General features: G+C 34.2%; 1 protein-coding gene across 2 annotated transcripts in view; it reads left to right on the forward strand.

Moving 5' to 3' along the window:
- Positions 1-280: 280 nt before the first annotated feature.
- Positions 281-19,105, forward strand: part of LOC150107562 (cell growth-regulating nucleolar protein) — a 74,384-nt gene continuing 55,559 nt past the window's right edge. For both annotated transcript variants that reach the window (XM_090391386.1, XM_090391387.1), the window contains exons 1-3: positions 281-499; positions 10,437-10,568; positions 15,526-15,646. In XM_090391386.1, the coding sequence (XP_090247512.1) occupies positions 10,444-10,568; positions 15,526-15,646 (246 nt within the window). In that variant the 5' untranslated portion in view covers positions 281-499; positions 10,437-10,443. The remainder of the gene's footprint in view (positions 500-10,436; positions 10,569-15,525; positions 15,647-19,105) is intronic.

The following is a 19,105-nucleotide window of genomic DNA, read 5'->3' on the forward strand; positions in this document are numbered from 1 at the left end:
CATCGGAGTTGCCATAGCTGTTATAACTTTCATAAGTTTCTACAAACATTCGGCTTTGAAATAATGCTGGAGCTTTAATATCCACTTTTCCTGTTGAATTTTACATCGTCCAAATGCAGCCGTATGGCTCTTTTTTTTTTTTTTTTTTTTTTAGTAAATACGTTTATAAATTCTGTACATTTTATTTGCTTTTCTGTAAATTAGAAGTCAGGTTCGAATCAGAGTGGCGCTGTTTATCTGTGTTTTTATTTTATTTTTGACTTATCGATGGCTACGAAACGTGGTCGTTCTGATTTGAACTGTTGAATTTCTTGTGCGTGTGTGTTTATTTTTATGAGGCTGGTTTTCATTCATAATTTACACGTTATTTACTTTGGGAATAATCGGTTAGAAAGAAAATTCAAATTTCAAAAATCGGGAGATTTTATTTATTAAATATTGTCAGGGACTGAAACATCTTTAATTGTGACGTGAAAAATAATTCCTATTGCAACTTATTGTAAGTAATTTTGTTCAAAATATCAGTAATAAGTTTTTCTTGTTAATTTCGTATAAGCCTAAAACTGAATTCGAAAATTTAGGTATGATATAATGATACTAACTTGTTTTACTTATGTGCACTTTTTCCATGACATCACCAGGAACTTATTACGTTTATTTATTCATTATTATATTTTTTAATCAAATGAAATTAATTCATTAAAAGGTATGTAGTGATTTTACAATAATAAGCTTGAAAGTAGTAAAAATTTTTTGAGTAAGAGCATATTTAAGATATAAGAATGAAATTTAAAAAAAAATGGTATTTGTACAGGTATAAAAATGGTATAAATTACCATTTGTAATTTATCCCACATATCCACATATTCAATAACTTGAATATGTGGATATGTGGGATAAATTTGAATTAGGAGACTGCTGCTGCTGTAGACGGTCTGTATTTAAATGAGAGGGTAGTGTAAAACTGAGGAGGAGGAGAGTGTATAGCCAGTCAGGGAAATGAAAATTGGACGGTGGGATTGAAGTGTAAGATACCAGATGCGACAAAGGAACACACGAATGCAGTAATGAAGATTTCTTCATCTAAGGTGAATTTGGATCATGGGATGAAGTGCTTCCAATTCACTTTAGAAGTAAATAATCGATTAGCCTTTTTAGATCTTCTAATTCTTTATCAATCGGATGGTAGCCTACATTTTTCAGTTTTTTGGAAGAAGATTCATACAGGCTATTATATCCACGCTGAATCTCATCATCATCGTAGTCAAGAAAAAAAAAAGAACTATTGAGCCTTATATCATACTCATTCTTTCTTCAGCTGAGCTTTTACAGAAAGAATTACAACATATCAAAGATATCAAAAAGTGGTATACAGTGGATGTGAATCTACCAGATTTAAGGTAACCAGTGGTGTACCTCGGGGTCCAGGCCTTAGGCCATTATTGTTCATCTATACATTAATGACATCAAGTACGGTCTATCATCAGATTTGCAATTATTTGCTGATGATGCGAAGATAGGCAGGGCAATCAGGGATGCTACTGATAGTCAGCAATTACAAAATGATTTGAATATACTGGAAATTAAACTGACAGCACAAAAATGGCTGTCAGTTTAATGTTAGTAAGTGTAAAGTTATGCATTTTGGCATGATTAGAGTTCCAGGGGCATATTATATTAGCAGTGTTATGCTACAAACTGAAGAGGCAAGGGATCTTGGTGTATTGGTGGATAAGAATTTAAAGTTCAAAGGTCACATAGCAAAAGTTGCAAATACAACTCAGAGGATAATTGCTATGTTGAAGCGAACCTTGACATGTAAGGATAAGGAAGTAATTTTGTCTCTTTATAAGGATTTGATAAGACCACACTTGGATTATTGTGCACAGATTTGGTCTGGGTTCCAAGGGGATAAAGAAGAGTTACAAAGATTATATCCAGATTATGGGATTTAGATTATGATAACAGATTGCGAGTATGTGGATTACAGACTCTGGTTAACAGAAGAAAGAGGGGTGATATGATAGAGGTCTATAAACTTTTGAATGGGTGTTATAGCATTTCAACTGATGAAATTTTTCATTATATGAAAGGTGGAGAGAGAACATGGGGGCATCCATGAAAGTTAAATTTATTTGCAGTCAAGAAAGAGTTAAGAGCTAGGTTTTTCTTCCAGAGAGCAGTGAGTGAGTGGAATAATTTGCCCTTACGGGTAGTGAGAGTATCTAGTGTGAATGAATTCAAGGGTAGGTATGATAGCTGGGTTGGGTAATTTACAGCCTCCCTCGATGAGTCTTTGACTCCTTGGAGGTCTCAGATAATAATAATAATATTAATTCCACCTTTTCATCTAATGGCTTTAAGGATTCTTTCATCAAAAAAACTTTTAACAGTTGTGATATCTCTACTTCTTCCAGTACAGAAGAAATAATTTGCATTCCTATCCTTTACATGCATTGCATCACTGAACACACAGTATAAGTTTTAAAACCGCTGAATATTTTTGTTGCCTTGCACCCCATCAGAAAAATTTCCACCTTTCCTGCTTCTCCTTACAACTCATTTCACTGTTATCTAGATGTCTACTAGATAACTAGCAAGATTCTTTACTCTTTTGGGTTATCTTATTTTGGACAAACTGGAAGATCTGCTTTTATTTGTCTAGAACATGAATCACATTAAATACCATGAGCCTGAACAGACTTGACTTGTGGAGCATGCTATCAACACTAAACATAGTTTATTTGAACAAGACGAGTACTTCATAAAAGTCATTTCCACATAGAATATCTTTATAAAGAAATGTGTGAAACTTGACTTAAATAGATCTGATGGTCTATGTCTATCTGTTTTGTGAGTGAGTACTTTTAAATCTGCTAATCTTTCCTAACTTTATTTTGTTACATTACACACACACACACACACACACACACACACACACACACACACACACACACACACAGATTTTTATTTTTTTATTTTTAAATAAAAAATCAGTGGATGTGGCGTTTGCACACCATCGCGCTAGGCCGCACGAAGGAAGTCTTGGTTTCGAGTCTAGTCGGCGACTAGAGGAAATTTTTCTAAGCCTTTTTTCGACCGGTTCCCGAGTTAGTCGATCTCTGGCATGGGCAAGCAGGTTTTTCCTCCCGGAAACTCGGGTTTTTCGTCCTGTAAACTCAAGAAAATCGACCGTAGAACCCACATTATTTCAGACATTAAATATATTGTGTTAGGGTTAGAGACCACGAGATGGCGGCACATTTGAGCCGTCTCTCTTCACTGCGTACCGCTTAATTAGTGATAGCCTTGGGCCATCTGTCTCTGATTGGGTACCAGTGGAGATTGAACTGCCCACTCAGTCTCCAAAAGTTAGATAGGGCTAAATGGCCTCGCCTACTCCCGTATATACGGGAATAAAAAGGCGTTAGCTGATTTTTTTTTTTTTTTTTTTTTTTTTTTTTTTTTAAATAAGTTAACTAAATGTCAATAATTTCCTATCTTACATCTACTTAGGTGGTGCTTTTTAGAATTGTCCATTATTGTTTAATTGCTATTCTGTGATCCAGTACTGATGATGCCTATGATAATTCGGTTAGAATTCTGCAGTAATAAAATAAAGTTTTTATGCAAGTTTTCCTCCATTTTTAGAATTCTTTTGATTAGGCCAACTCATGGATTTCATTATTGAAAAAAAGTCATCATATCCTGGATGCTATATATGAAAAGATGAACACAGCACCACATTAAATTCCTTCATTGTGGTAAAATTGCCTCTCAGACCCTGCACTCCAAACATGTCACAGAATTAACTGAAAAAGTACTAAGTCCCTATAACTACACCAAAACCTGATTTGAAAGAAAAGTAAAAGATGTGTTGTGAGATGCTGATTCATCATCCTAATCTCAGCAAAAATGGATTAGAAATTCTAAGAATTTAGAAGACCTATCTGCAACCTATAAATCATTCAGAACATGGTAGAACCCTAGCACAAGAATCTTAAGATAACAGAACTGTCGAGATGGGTGTGATGTAGTTTCACTGTAATTTTTTTATCATTTGTATATTATTATACTTTTATTTTATTTTAATTAATTTTTTTTCAACAGAAGTCAGGCTAATTTAAACTATTAACAAAGCATATAGTTTTAGCTTACTTCTGTATAATGTTATGCAGCTTGTGTTTTTATGTCTTTCTGATAATGACCTTGATGTAGAGGTTCAAACATCGATTGTTATTTTCTTAATTGCAAGTAAAGTAATTGCTGTAATGTGTTTGTCTCCATAAATTCTACCCAAGGAGTGTGATAATAATGAGCAACTTTAACTATGGAAGCAGGAAATAAGGTAAGGATGTTGAATTTCATAGGGAAATTCATTATTTACCTTATTTGTTATATATACTGGTTTCTATAATTAAGGAACAAAGCGAAGAATTGTGATAGCTCAGTGGAGAAAAGGGGGTGGGGGACATGAAAGTCGGGTACATTATGTAAACAGTGACGCTTAATCTGGTTATTGTATACAAATGTATTGTGCTGTCATCGGTATATGCAAATGAGCCATGGCATAAAAGCAGATGTTTTGGAGTGGTTTTCCATTTTGCATCTGAAATGAGAACAAGACATTTTGTGATGGCAAAATTTTTGGATATAGCTGCAAGCCATCCTGTAACCAATGAATTCAGGTGGTGAGCCATTGTAAGACTAAAGACTGGCCAAAGTCAGGCTGAGGTGACTAGATAGTTGCATGCGAGTTGTTCTGTGGTTCACAGACTATTAAACTAATTCCAACACTCACATACTGCATCTCACAGAGTAAAGGAAGGCCACAGGCTACCACCAGAGTGGGTGACTGATATCTCCAATTATCTGCTTGTCAAAATAGGAGTACTACCCCAAATCAGCTACTTGAGCATTGGTATCTGCTTTCACTGTGCACAGAAGGCTTCACAAAGGCTCTGTGTCCCATCCTTATACCAGAGGAGAGAACATTTGAAACAGGCCAGGATCCACATCAACTGGATCCAAGACCAATGAGGGGAAGCAGTAATGCTTTCAGACTAGTCTTAATTTGCTCCACAAAGCAGTACCAGGCATGCTGTGATCCAGAAGGAACCAGGGACATGTTATTATCCCTCTGATATCTTTGAAGCATTCTTATGTCCTTTAGCAAGAACTCTTAGTTGAGACTGTTATCCATTTATTTTGGCATTATGTTATTGATGGGATGGAACACTTATGGTGGAGGTAGTGTGATGGTTTGGGAAAGTATCTTATTGGATGGAATGTATTGACCGATATGTGCTTCCTACCATGAGTGCTGGAACTTATAGGGAGAAGGTCCTGCACCCTTATGTTCATCTGTATGCAGGTGTAATAGAGGAGACATTTCGTGTGTAGAGGCTTAAGTGCTGTGAGGACATCATATCGGAGGCTTAATGGATTGTGTACAGCACTCAGAAAGGATTAAAATAGAATTTAATACTTCCTATATATTTCGTCTCAGTAAATGAGACATCTTCAGGGATTACAAAAAAACTAATGTAACATCAAAAACAAATAACACACAATACTAAGCCCAACCACGTGGGTGACACTAAAGTCCTATCTAGGTGGAGCGCCCTCTAAGGGTGGTTGTAGGTGGCCTGGAATGTAAAGTTGGACCTCTGGTGATAAGCATTTCCCAAATCTTAGGAAGCTTAATGCAACCAAATTTCTGAGTGCTGTATACAATCCATTAAGCCTCCATCCAATATAAGGAGACATTTATCCTACAAGACAGTAATGCTTGTTCTCATTGAGCAAAGCTTGTGGACAAATATCTTCAAGAGACTCACACATGGATTGGCCAGCAGGTCTCCTAACCTTAATTCTATTCAGCATGTTTGGGATGATCTAGGTAGACGTGTCGCTGTTCTCAGCTACCCTCCTTAAAATCTTGAGATACTTAGAAGAACTTTGTAGGAGCATTGGTGGTTATTATCAACTGAGTTCCTGGACACCATTATAAACAGTATGAAATATTGTGTGCTGCTGTATTACTTTGAGGAGTGGCCATATTTTGACCTTGTTTTTGACTGTTGTTTTTATGTGCCCATTTGTTACTAAATTGAGCTATTTATTTACAGTTTTTATGGGTGTTTCTTTCATATCTGATAACATATTACTTTTCACTGAATTGCCGCATAAAAATTCATCATATAATTAAGGGATAACTATCTGCGACAGCATGTAATGGAAAATACTAGGGGGTCAGAGAGTGCTTGACTTATTAATTGCATCCGAGAATTTGGCTATGATGAATATGACCACGTTGCCACCAATTGGTGAGAGTGATCATAGGGTCTTGACCTGGGAAGTGGCTAAATGTGTGGAATTTTTAATTAAGACAAGGTACATGTGGAATTACCTGGCTGGTAAGTATGACAAGCTTAGGAGATTACTTGGTTCAGTGCCATGGCATGTAAAACTGCAAGGGCTGGATGTTGATAATGCATTGGAGGTGGTTAAGGAGTGTTTGCAGGAGGCAATGACTGACTGTATACTTAGAGTTAAAATCAAGTAGGAGTTAAATGGATGAATAACCCCATTAAGCTTGAGCTGCAAAAAAAGAAACAACTGTGGAGGGAATTAAGGAGAAAGGTGACCTGCAAGCACATGAATGGTATAAAGCGCAAGCCAGAAGGATAACAAGTGTGGTAAGAAAAGCAAAAGCGGATTATGAAAGAAAATTAGCCAATGTAGGCTAAAGAGAATCCTAAACAGTTTTTTCGATATGTTGCAAGTAAAAGAAAAATATATATGGCAGAATGATTTTAAAGAATGCCGATGGTAGGGAGGTAACCGAATCAGTTGATATAGTGGAATTACTGAGTGAGCACTTTGCAAAATTATATTCATCCATGTGGTGATATTGCAGGAATGAAGGAACCAACAGCTTATACAGGAATTGTGGTGAATGAAATGGAGGTGAATAGTCTATTACAAAACCTCAATGTGAACACATCTGTGGGATTGGATGGTATACCAGCTCGTGTCATACATGAAGTGGCTAAACAATTGTCAGTGCCCTTGACCATTTTGTTTAATATGAGTCTCGGGTGTCCTGATGATGAGTCCTGATTATGAGAGATACTGAGATAGGAGTGTTGGTAGCTTGCTCCACCTTTGCAAGGAGTCGTCTCTTGTTTAAACTTTAAGTTATACTACTTACCCCTGAAGATTTAAATCCTACGATTTACAAAACTTGTCGGGAACTATTATTTCAGTATGTTGTATAACTGAATAATAAAAAATGTGGTGTAATCGCCGAAATTTGTCTTTTGAACCAATTAGCCATAGAAGTCTACGCCTGCAAGTATAATTTATTTAAAGTATTTGTTAGTAATTAAATAGTTTAATGTATTTAATAAACTTACAACCATTATATTGTTGGATAATAAACTAGCTTATCCATGAAAAGTAAAGAAAAAAAAATAGTAATTTCTTATCACACGTATATAATATATGTCAATAAATTTTTCGAAAAACAGATTACTTCTTTTTAAATACAGGTAACCCTCATATAACGTGGATGTTAGGTCCCATAGAAATGCCACGTTATATAAATCACGTTATGTGAGACTCAGATTACATAGAAAACGCAGGATTAGGTTCCCAAATCTTTTCTTTTATTTTTTAATTATATAAACAACAATGACAGACCCAACAAAAATATATTTTATTTAATTCTTGTAATTCATGTAAGTTAAGAAAACATAAACTATGAAACAAATATATAGTATAAATTTATAAAATTACAAATTGTACATAAACTTCATTGCACATAATAAAGTGCATATTACAATCATCATCACTGTCTTCAAAACGAACATTTCGTAGATGTTCTTTATTTACGAGTGGCCGGAAGTCATCACTTGAAATCTCTTGGATTTCAAGTGATGATTTCATTTGTATAATTCTCATTGAATACTTCGGCTGGTTTAATTATAAAGAAGTCAGTAATAAAACCTTGCTTACCACTATGCTGCAATTTTTTATTAAGTTCATAATATGGAGCTAAACAAATATCCAATTGTCTCATGAATTTTCCGGAGCCCTCCGTTCTGGGGTCATTATCCATAAAATAGCTTCTTAACTTTCTTGCCAAGTCCAATCCTTCTGCTAATTTCTTTAAACTGAATTTTTTTTAATGGATTCATCACAATCAGAATCTTTGACAGAACTTTCCCCACCATTTGGTTCGATGTCATCTATCAATTGTACCAGTTCCTCCTCATTTAAATATATTTCCCCATCAATTAATTCACTAATTTCGTTTTCAACCATATCGCAAAAGCCCTCTATGTGGCCATTACTATAGAAATAATTTTTTTTACATAAAAAAAGCATTACATATTGTATGTAACGCAGAAGAAAATGAAGTGCTCAGCTTGAGAAGATCAACACACTTATGATTTTTAATGCGCTTTCCTGGCAGAAAATGAAGCAACTTTCAACAATAATTAACACTTTATACGGTAATCAATTGACGTACATGCGTGCTAAAGGATATTTCCCCTAAAATTCGCTACTTATAATTACATGCGCGATACGGGCAGACACAAATTTAACAAAGATAAAATTTTATTTTTAAGTTACGCAGTGAAAAAATATAAAGGGTTAAGGGTTACTGCAATTTGTAGACCTCTTTATACGAAACTGCGTTGTATAAGTACTGCGTTATACGAGGGTTGCTACAATTTGTAGACCGCGTCGTATAAGTATCACGTTATATGAGGGTTACCTGTATATGTTATAGATTGCTGGTTGCAACAGTAATTATTGTTAAGTTTCTAGATGTCATTATCATTCACTCAATATTTAACTATAATATCATTATGGCCTCGCCTACTCCCCGTATACGGGAATAAAAAGGCGTTAGCTGGTTTTTTTTATTTTTTTTATTTTATCATTATGGCAATATAGACTGGGATGTTAAGATAGCAGCTGGAAGTAAAGAAAATGAATTTTTTGAGTTTTTGAGGGACAACTACCTCAGACAGTATGTAACAGAGGGTGCATGAGGATTGAGGGTCTTGGATTTGATCATCTCATCAGAGGATGTATTTATAAATGAGGTGTCAAACCACCCTCCATTTGGTTAGAGTGACGATGAAGTGATTACCTGGGTGACTGCTAGCAATGTGAGGACCTCTGTGAGAAAAGGGTATATGTGGAACTACAAAGCTGGTGATTATGAGGAGATCAGTGTAGCTTGGGATATTCAAGAGCTGTCTACCCACTTTCCATATAACAAAAAAATTTCATCAGACATTATCCTATCATATCCATACATCAAATCCTTATAAAAAAGGCTAAATGACTTCCTTATCCTTACATGTCAAGGTTTGCTTCAACATTGCAATTATCCTTTGACTTCTATTTGCAACTTCCTTTGAATTTCAAATTCCCATCTGCCAAGATCCTGTGCCCCCCCCCTCAGTTCTTTGTAGCATAACCCTGCTAATATAATATGCTGCTGGAAATCTAATCACACAAAGTGCATAACTTTACACTTACTAACATTAAACTGACAGCTATTTTTGTTTGCCCAAATTTCCAGCCTATTCAAATAATTTTTTTAAGTGCTGAATATCAGTAGCATCTCTGATTGTCCTGGCATATAGCATGAACTAATTTATCATGACTTATTGCTTGAAGATATTACTGATTGCTCTTATTATTATGAGATAGGATAAAAGTATTTTCATGTATTTAGAATGCTATTATATTATGTATAATACATGTAGGAGCCAGAATTTTAAAGAAAAGAGCAAAGGGAGTTATTGCAAGCAGTATTTAACATATTCTTGTAATATCATGGCAATTGAAATTGTAGTTGCTCACTGATGTACAGGAACTTGTTTCTTTGCAGACTCTGCTAGTCAAAGTTGTATAACACTTTGTGAAATAAAGATTTTTCACAAATAATTAAGGACTCAGGAATGAAGTCCTAGATATCTGAATTTTTACTTATTTATGGAAAAGAAATCTGGATTTTATATTTTAATTGAATTATGAGATTACAGTGTTTGATGTTCATCATTGGTGTGTCTCTTTACTTTTTTTTTTAGATTGAAATATATGCTGTAATATTTGTAATTTCCATTTTTTTTTTTTTTTTTGTAATATTGATCAGTATTATGTACTTGTAATATTCATGCTAGATGAATCAGTTGGATTGATTCATTAATTTAAACAGTATATTGCCACAATGATTATATAAATTGGATATGTACTACTGCATCAGCCATTCTGCAGTTAAAAGGTTTGAGAGTTATAATGTAAAAAAAAAAAAAAAAAAAAAAACAGATTTCATTAAAATCTAAAAGTTAAATTACATCTCAGTAATTTGTTCTGAGGATAAAAAATTATGTATTTATTTATTTTAGTTAAATTATGGTGTTTTTCATCTGTGATGCATGTGGCCAATCTATAAAAAAGAACCAAGTAGAGAAACACTACCAGCAGCAATGCCGAAACTGTCAGTGCTTATCATGCATGGATTGTGGAAAAGAGTTTTGGTAAGGTCTACCTATTTCTTTCAGTCCCAAAAAATCATTAGAACTATTGATTTTATATCTGAATGGGCAATGTGCAGAAGCACATGATACAAATGGAATGTTTATATTAGTATAACTGAAATTTTTTAATCCTTAAGGTACTCAAATATTTAAAGTTTGGTTAGGAAAGTATTTTGGCAAACTTTTTACAAGAGTGGTCTGAAAAGTTCTCGGCTTCGACCATAGATAGCAACACTATGGGGATAGAATCTGTAAAATTAGGGAAGATATTTACATTAATTTGCACAGTGCAGCAGGATAAAGTTGTAACTGTTAACATATTCAACAGTTGGTGTAAATCATTAAGTTTTGAACATAGAAACTTTTGCTAACAATAGACATGCAAACTTCTAAAAGGATCTTATAGTATACTAGTAAATGGAATTTTTAATTTTATCAGAGTAGGGAGAGAATAAGCGGGCATCCGTGGAAGTTGAGAATGAATGTCAAGAAAGGGGTGAGATCTAGACTTTTTCCCCTCATAGAATAGTGGAAATTGGAATGGATTGTCTTTAGGTGGTGAGTGTTGATGGTGTGAATGAATTCAAGAATAGGTATGATAGCTGATTCGGTTGATATGTGGCCTCTCAATGACTTTCTGGAGGTCCCTGGGAATTTTTATTTTAACAGTTCATAAAATTATAATTGAGAAATGTTATTCAGTAAAATATAAACTATTATTAGTTTATATTTTATTGAATCCAGTTCACCTTGGGAAAAGGAAACAGCAAGAGTCTCCCCTTTCTAGACACTCTGATTACACGCCAGCCTGATAAGTTCTTGGTTTTGACAGGGCTAAATTAATCTGTTCAGACAACAATGTCCTAACTACTGAACTAAACCACATCCTTAACACCTTCTTAGCCAATGGCTACAACTCTCAAAAAATCCAGAAAATATTAAAACCAGATTATCTTCCCCCCCCCCCCTTCTTAACAGAGATTACACTAAATCTATCACCATTCCATATATCCAGGGCACTCATGAAAAGTTCACAAAAATACTAAAAAAATATGATCCTGACTACCTGTTACAAACCACATAAGAAATTGGCATCCCTTATCCACTCCACCCTACTCGGGAACAAATAGGTGTTAGCTGATATTTTTTTTTTATTTTTTTTTTTTTTTTTTATCCACTCAACCAAAAACCAGCCACTTTTCCTAGACCTACTTGGAGTACACCAGATCCCTTGCAACTGTTAACTGTCCTACTTTGACCAAACAGGCAGGACAGCTAATATCAGGATATCCAAACACAAAGACTACATCCGGTTTCACCAATATACCCACTCAGGACTTGCAGACTATGCACTAGATACCCACCACAGAATACACTGGAAGGAAGCCACTTTACTACACCGTAGCAAATATAAATATGAAAGATTGTTCTTGGAATCAGCCTCAGCTCAAAAAAAAACTTCCCAAATCTCGACAAATTTGAGTGCATGAGACTGCCCCAAATCAAGAAGCTTGCATCCTTAGAACATCAGCCCAACAGCCAAGACAACCCAATTTAGTCTTTTGGGGACACCTTTAGGACTCTAGGACCAACGCCAGTTGCCTTCTTCAGCCTCATTTGTTCGTCGTTAGTACCTGCTTGCACATATCATAGTTTTTATGTTCCCAGGCAATGTAACATTACTGAAATATTGGAAGGTGTTGATTAGTTTTTTAATTAATACTTTAGTATATGTTGTCTTATCCTGAAAAATTTAAAGTCGTGTAACCAACGTATAAGTTTATCTACAAGAATGTGTACACTCTGTAGTTGTAGAGAATAGAAGTTTACATTGATGGTATGGCATTTTGTAACCAACTGAAAATGGACTATGCTCTTTCAATGCTGCCAAATCCACACCATGACCTTGTTCTCTATCAGTCTCTTGTCAAGGTAGGAAGGTGTGGTTCATTAGAATTAATTCATTTTGTGTATTTGGTTTGTTGGAGTCACATTTCATTTCTGGGCACAGTTAGTTAAATAAAGTGGTATATCCTGAAAATTGGCAAACTCTGTGATCATCAACATAATATTGAGATTGTTTTGGTCTTAGATTTTGACAGTTTCTATTGATCATGATAAATGAACAGTGATGACTGCACGGTTTCACTTGATTTTCAGAAATCAGTCAATAATCCACACATTAATGGAACAGACTCAATTGAAAGTGGCCCATCTGTGGTTAGATTGGACTTTTTTATATACCAAATGAAAGAGATTATTTTTGCTAGTAAAATGTACAAATCGTTTGTGTTTAGTACTCAAGTTATTTTGTTTCAAATGCATTCTAAATCATATCATGAAATTTTATAATTTTGAACTGTAATAACCAGAAATAGTTTGAAAGTCTAGAGGGAAAGATCACAGTAGTGGGAAGGAGAATGCATTTGATTGGCTCAAAAACAAAGGTCATTGACATCATTCTTGGAAACCTGCATTGTTCCAGTCTGCATTCTCAGTTCTCCTGAGACCCACATCAAGTGACCAAAGCTGATCTTTTGAGAAGCATGTCTGGATTGTCAGCCAAACTTTGTACTCATAGGACAATTGTATGTTGATAATGTCTCTGTGTTGGAAACATCGACAAAAGCTGTCAAAATGTTCCAAACAAATTGATATCAGAACTCTCTTGAAATTGCACTTGATCTCTGTAGAAAGTTACTTGTCAGCCTCAAGATGAGTATATCATCAAATTGTTACCTGCAGCGAAAAGTTGGTATACTTCAACATTCTGTATGCACAAAATCAGTTTGGGTGAAGCATCAGTTCTAGTCCAGATAACAGGCCAGTTTTAGAATGTTGTGGCATTTGGAATTTCAAGAAAAGGCATAGTCCACAGCTTTAGAAGTATATACCATCAGCACCAGTATGTGTGATCAAAATCTATGGTGTGTGTGCTTCACCAAGGCAGTGGATCATAAATGGCATTCAAGAAAAGAAACAAGAAAAAGAGAACTGCAAATGGAGGTTGTTATACCTTGACACTATCTGATTATCATTTTCTGGAATGGATGGCTTTTTTACAATCTTGAAGTCAAGATTGGGTATTCAGTTTTCTCAGTTCCAAAGATCACGCTTAATATTATAAAGGAATCTACAATTGCTTGTGAATAGCTGAATCAAGATCATAGAACAGAATGACGTATATTTTGTTGAATACAGAGTAAACCCCCCCCCCCCCAAAAAAAAAAAAAAAAAACTTTGTGCACTTTATCATAGCATAACTCTCTACCATCTTTTCAGGTGAAAAATTGTTCTTGGAAATGGATAACGATAGACTTGCATTTGAATTATAAGGAAAGTGGATATTAGATTCAGCATTATTTCAAAGCCAAATGTAGAAACTATGAAAGTTTTGTAAGTTAAGTTGATAAGAGAGCTTATGAAAATACACGTAAAAGTGTATTATAGACAGTAAAAGTAATTACTAAAAATTTGCAGTGATACAAAATTATATAAGTGGATATTAGATCCAGCATTATTTCACTAGTCTCTGAAAAGAAATAACCTGTTTGAAATGGCTGTCAGGTCAGTGAAACCTTATCAAAATGGACTAATAAAAATTGAATATATAGATGCTTGGGTGATGTTTGTGGGTGACATATGTCTTTTAAGTAGTCCACACTAAGGCAACTCATGAAATCTGGGGAGTGTATTTCTGTAAGCTCTCTGGTCAACTTAACTTACAAAAATTTCATACTTTCTACATTCGGCTTTGAAATAATGCTGGATCTAATGTCCACTTTGCTTATATAATTTTGCTGGCTTTTTATTTTAGTAATTACTTTTACATGCTGACCAAGAGTTCGTTTATGAAAAATACGTTTCTCTAACATTTCAAGTTCCTTAGTTCTGAATGAGAGTTTTTGCTCTCTTAAGGTTTCTACCTGGTCTCTGAAGAGAACCAACCAGTTCGAAACAGTTGTCAGGTCAGTGGAACCTTATCAAAATGGACTAATGAAAGGCGAATATATAGATGCTTGGCTGGTGCCTATGTCTTTTAAGTAGTCTGCACTAAATGCCAGGGAGTGTATTTCCATAAGCTCTCTGGTCAACTTTCATAGTCTCTACATTGCCAAACTGAAGCCTTTTGGCTCTTTATTTTAGTAATTACATTTGAATGATAGAAATTTGTACTGAAGTGGAACTGGAAATGTGAAAATATAAATGAAGTCCAGAGACAGTAGAGAAATGAATTTCAAACAGAACCTTCAATGGAAACCCACAATACTTTAAAAATAAATAAATAAATAAAGTTATTGGAAGAAAGCAATCAATTTGTTATGCAAGACACAATTGATGTTTACCGATCATTGGTGTCAACAATATCTTGATGAGAATGGAGGTCATTTTCAGCACTTGAGATAATATGCATCATTTTAACACAAAACATGTCATACTTTGATATCTAATCTTATTATAATATTTACTCTTAATTATAAAAGTATTAAATTAAATTTAGAAAAATAGCATAATAGTTAACAGCCAAATTGTGTGTACATTTTTTGGGGCACCCTGTATTTTTGATTTCATGAGGTGTCAAAATTCCCAAAACTTATTGGATCATTCTGTTAGTTATTTATTATGCCATGCAATAAAAGTGAAAATATAAACATAAATTCAAATACCTTCAGGTCATTTAACTTCTATATGTATAAATAGGATGTGTGTGTGTGTGTGTGTGTATATACATATATATATATATATATATAAATATATATATATATATATATATATATATATAAATAGGATCTAAAAATATTAATTTTAATGTATAATATATGCAGAAGATATCCTAATACATTATTTGCTTTTCTTTATTTGATAAGAGAAGTAAATATCAATTAATTTCACTGTTTAATATTTTTCTGTGAGTGTTCCTGAATAATATCATTTATTTATTTATTTTTATTTGTAGGGGTGATGATTATAAGACTCATACAAAGTGTATTACCGAAGACGAAAAATATGGCGGTAAGGATTACAAACCGAAACTCAGTACTAACAAAGGAGAAGCTAAACAGGAACTATGGATTGAGGTAATTTCTAAAGTGGCACATGTGCTAACTTAAAGTTGCACATGTCATTTATAACTAAAAATGCTGATTCACATGCACAAGAAGTAACAATTTTTTATTCTCAGTGTGTCAGCTGTTACTGTAGACTCATTACAGCAGACTCACAGAGACCACATGAATAGTTTGCTATAATGAATTTACTTCAGCATACTGCGACATAACTTTGTTATTGCTAACTTTGTATCAACAATTTTCTGTTATCTCTCAGGACTCAAATATTGTCAGAGCTTATGTTTGGTCTTTTAAGGTATACTTTTAATCAGTCCCATGAACCTAGATCTTAATTTTTCTCTTTTCTTTCTGGCATCAAGCACCTGTTTTGCTAACTTTTCCTCTTTCATTCTGCATAAGTGACCAAATCACCTTAGATTATCTGTACTCTCATATTCCTGAATGCTGACCTGAATGTCAAGTTCCTTCCTAATATTTTCAATTTTCATATTCTACCATTAATACCATTTGCTCACTCCCTTCATTTTTCTCAAAACTCGTATTGGGTCTCTGTCTTTGATCTGCTATTTTCTTTTTAATCTTCTATAAGTTAGAATTGGTTTGAACACTGTCTTCTGCATTGCTAGTTTAGTGTTCTGGTTATAATTTCCTGCTTATTCTATATAAATTTGTTCAGCTGGATCCTCGCTGTACCAACTTTGCTCTTTCTGTTGTATATTTCCATATTTTATGTACTATCTTGACTGAATATTGTGCTTAAATAGCTGAAATATTTTCCATCTTCTTGTTTTTATTTTCATAGTTTTTGTACATTTATTGTTGATTTTGTTTACCAAATTTGTTACAGCAATTATTTAATTTAGTTGAAACTCTTAAATTATGCATCATTGGTTCATCTCATCACATTATATGACAATCGTTTTTTATTTTCAGACATTTTTATGGGCTAGTGCTCAAAATATTGTTAATGCATTAACTTACCCTGCCAACGAGTTGCAGACATATGAATGCTTTCAGAGTTCTGATTGGTTTATTCAGAATCAGCCGTTAATGATGTCAATCGACAGTTAACAAAGGCAAGTGGTTGGCAGAACCCTGTTCGCGGAGACAAGGTACCGGCAGTTTCGCCACACAACCGCAGGTCTCTCAATGTTACCCCCCCCCCCCCCATGTATAAGACAATCCTCAATTTTTGGTCTAAAAATTTTCTATCTCCAGATATGTATATTCATTTAACAATCTTGCAAAGTACTATATTTTCCTGTGTATAAGACAATACCTTTTTCTAAAATTTTTAGACCAAAAATTGGGGGTCATCTTATACACGGGGAGGTAACCGGTTGAGAGACCCACGGTTGCCATGATGAAACTGACAGTACCTTGTCTCTGCGAACAGGCTTCCGCCAATCACTCACCTTTAACTCTGTCAATTGACATCATTAACGGCTGATTCTGAATAAACCAGTCATAATTCTGAAAGCATTCATGCGTCTGCAACTCATTAGCGGAGTAAGTTAATGCATTAACAATATTTTTGAGCACTAGCCCATAAAAATGTTCCAAAAATAAAAAAACAGTTGTCATATGATGTGATGAACGAGGGATGCATAATTTCTTAGTATGTATCTCAAAAATATTATCTAATTACTAAAATTACTTTGAATATTTAAAATATTGATCTCTTAATTTTGGGTTCGAAAAAGTAGGGTTCGTCTTATACATGGAAAAATACAGTAATTATTTTAGACATGCAGAATATCTTTATTTTCAGTTTTCATGTTACTGTTATTAGCTCTAATTGCTTTTACTGCATTTCCTCCATTTCTAAGCTTATTCAGTAGCCTTCCTGATATTTATCTTCTATTCTTCCTGAGACTGTTATATTTAACTGTTTTAACATATTACATAGCTTTTTCTCTCTATTTTCTCAGAATAACTGCTGGTTTGTTTGGAACTTCTGATATGCTTTTTTTTTTTTTTTCTAGAACTGTTAACTTCTTGAGTCTACCATAAAAGTGCACATTTTCCCATTCCTTTCAAACCATTTCCACATGCCTCTCTAGTTTAATTAGTCAATACTTTCTGCAGAGTTTGCTATTGAGTCTCCAAGATTTGGTTCTTACTTTCGCTCTTTAATTTTTCTCGAATAATATTTGTATTTTTGAGTTTGTAGTTCATATCTGGAAGCTTCTTGAAATAATTGGCAATCACTTTCTGTTTGAAATATTCTGTGCGCCCTTGTATCCAAAATCACTCTGAAGATATCACTATTAATATAACATAGTCAATAAGACTTTCCTTATTTTTTGTTTCTCTCTCCATGTAAATTTTTTACACATCTTTATTTTGGAACGTGGTGCTACTGACTGTTCCATGTCTTGAGAAATCTGCCAGGTATTTATCTTTTTTTTTTATTAGATTTCTTCTTTTCTCCAATTTTTTTTTCTATTTTCTGTCTTTTTATATATCCGACCCACACATCAAAAATCATAAGGCCTATAGCAGATTAGTGTGTGTGTGTGTGTGTGTGTGTGTGTGTGTGTGTGTGTGTGTGTGTGTGTGTGTGTGTGTGTGTGTGTGTTGGCAAGAAGAAAGGCAGAATCTGTTGACATTTTGTTTGAACTGCTGAAGATTGTATTCGTTGAGGAAGGCAGAGTGGAGGAGGATTTTCCAAAGAACAGAAGTAGATGGAATGAAAGGAGGCAGTGAAGTTGGTTCGGTGAGTTTCAAGATGGACTGTAAAATGGTGTTGGTTAGCAGTGGCTTGAAAAAGTCCCATGTTTGATCTCTAGAGCAGGATTTGCAGATTATGTAAAGTAAATATAAAATTAATAATAAAAAAACATTCTTAGTCCCCCCCCCCCTCCTGTTACTAATGTTCTATAGGTTTACAAACTTTTGTCCATGGGAATTACATTGAAAAAAATGTCATGGAAGAGTCTGTTCCAAATGGCAGAAGTAGAAGAAATTAATGAAGAGGAAATTGTTGAATAACCACTGCACATATTTTTATATAATTTAGAAGGGATTGAGGAGTTACCAGTACTAATTGATGAACATGGACCAGAAAATGCAAGCAGTAGAAACTGAATGCCTGTGAGAAAGAGTTTAGAGTGTTTTGTTGCAAGCCAGTTCATTAGTGAAAACCATCTCAAATGCATGAGCAGTATTCACTGGTTGGACAAATTTGTATAGATTTAATTGTTTTCCAGAGGAAAATAATTCCTTTAACAAAAGAGAAAACCTAATTTCTTGGGTGCTGAGAACTTGGTGTTTGTAATATGTTTATGTCACGAAAGATCAGAGGTTGGAGATATCACTGGAAGAAAAGTTATTTTTTTTCCAAGAAATAAAACCAGTCTTGCTAGGATTGAATTAACAAGATGCCCACGAAGAATTGTTGGGTGCAAAATTTATGGTTGTAGATATTCTGGAAGTTTGTTGACTCATATACATAAAAATTAATAT

This window comes from Typopeltis vanoorti, chromosome 4, assembly GCF_054136105.1.
Source record: "Typopeltis vanoorti isolate ZY-2024b chromosome 4, IOZ_Tvanoo_1.0, whole genome shotgun sequence".
Lineage (NCBI taxonomy): Eukaryota > Metazoa > Arthropoda > Arachnida > Uropygi > Thelyphonidae > Typopeltis > Typopeltis vanoorti.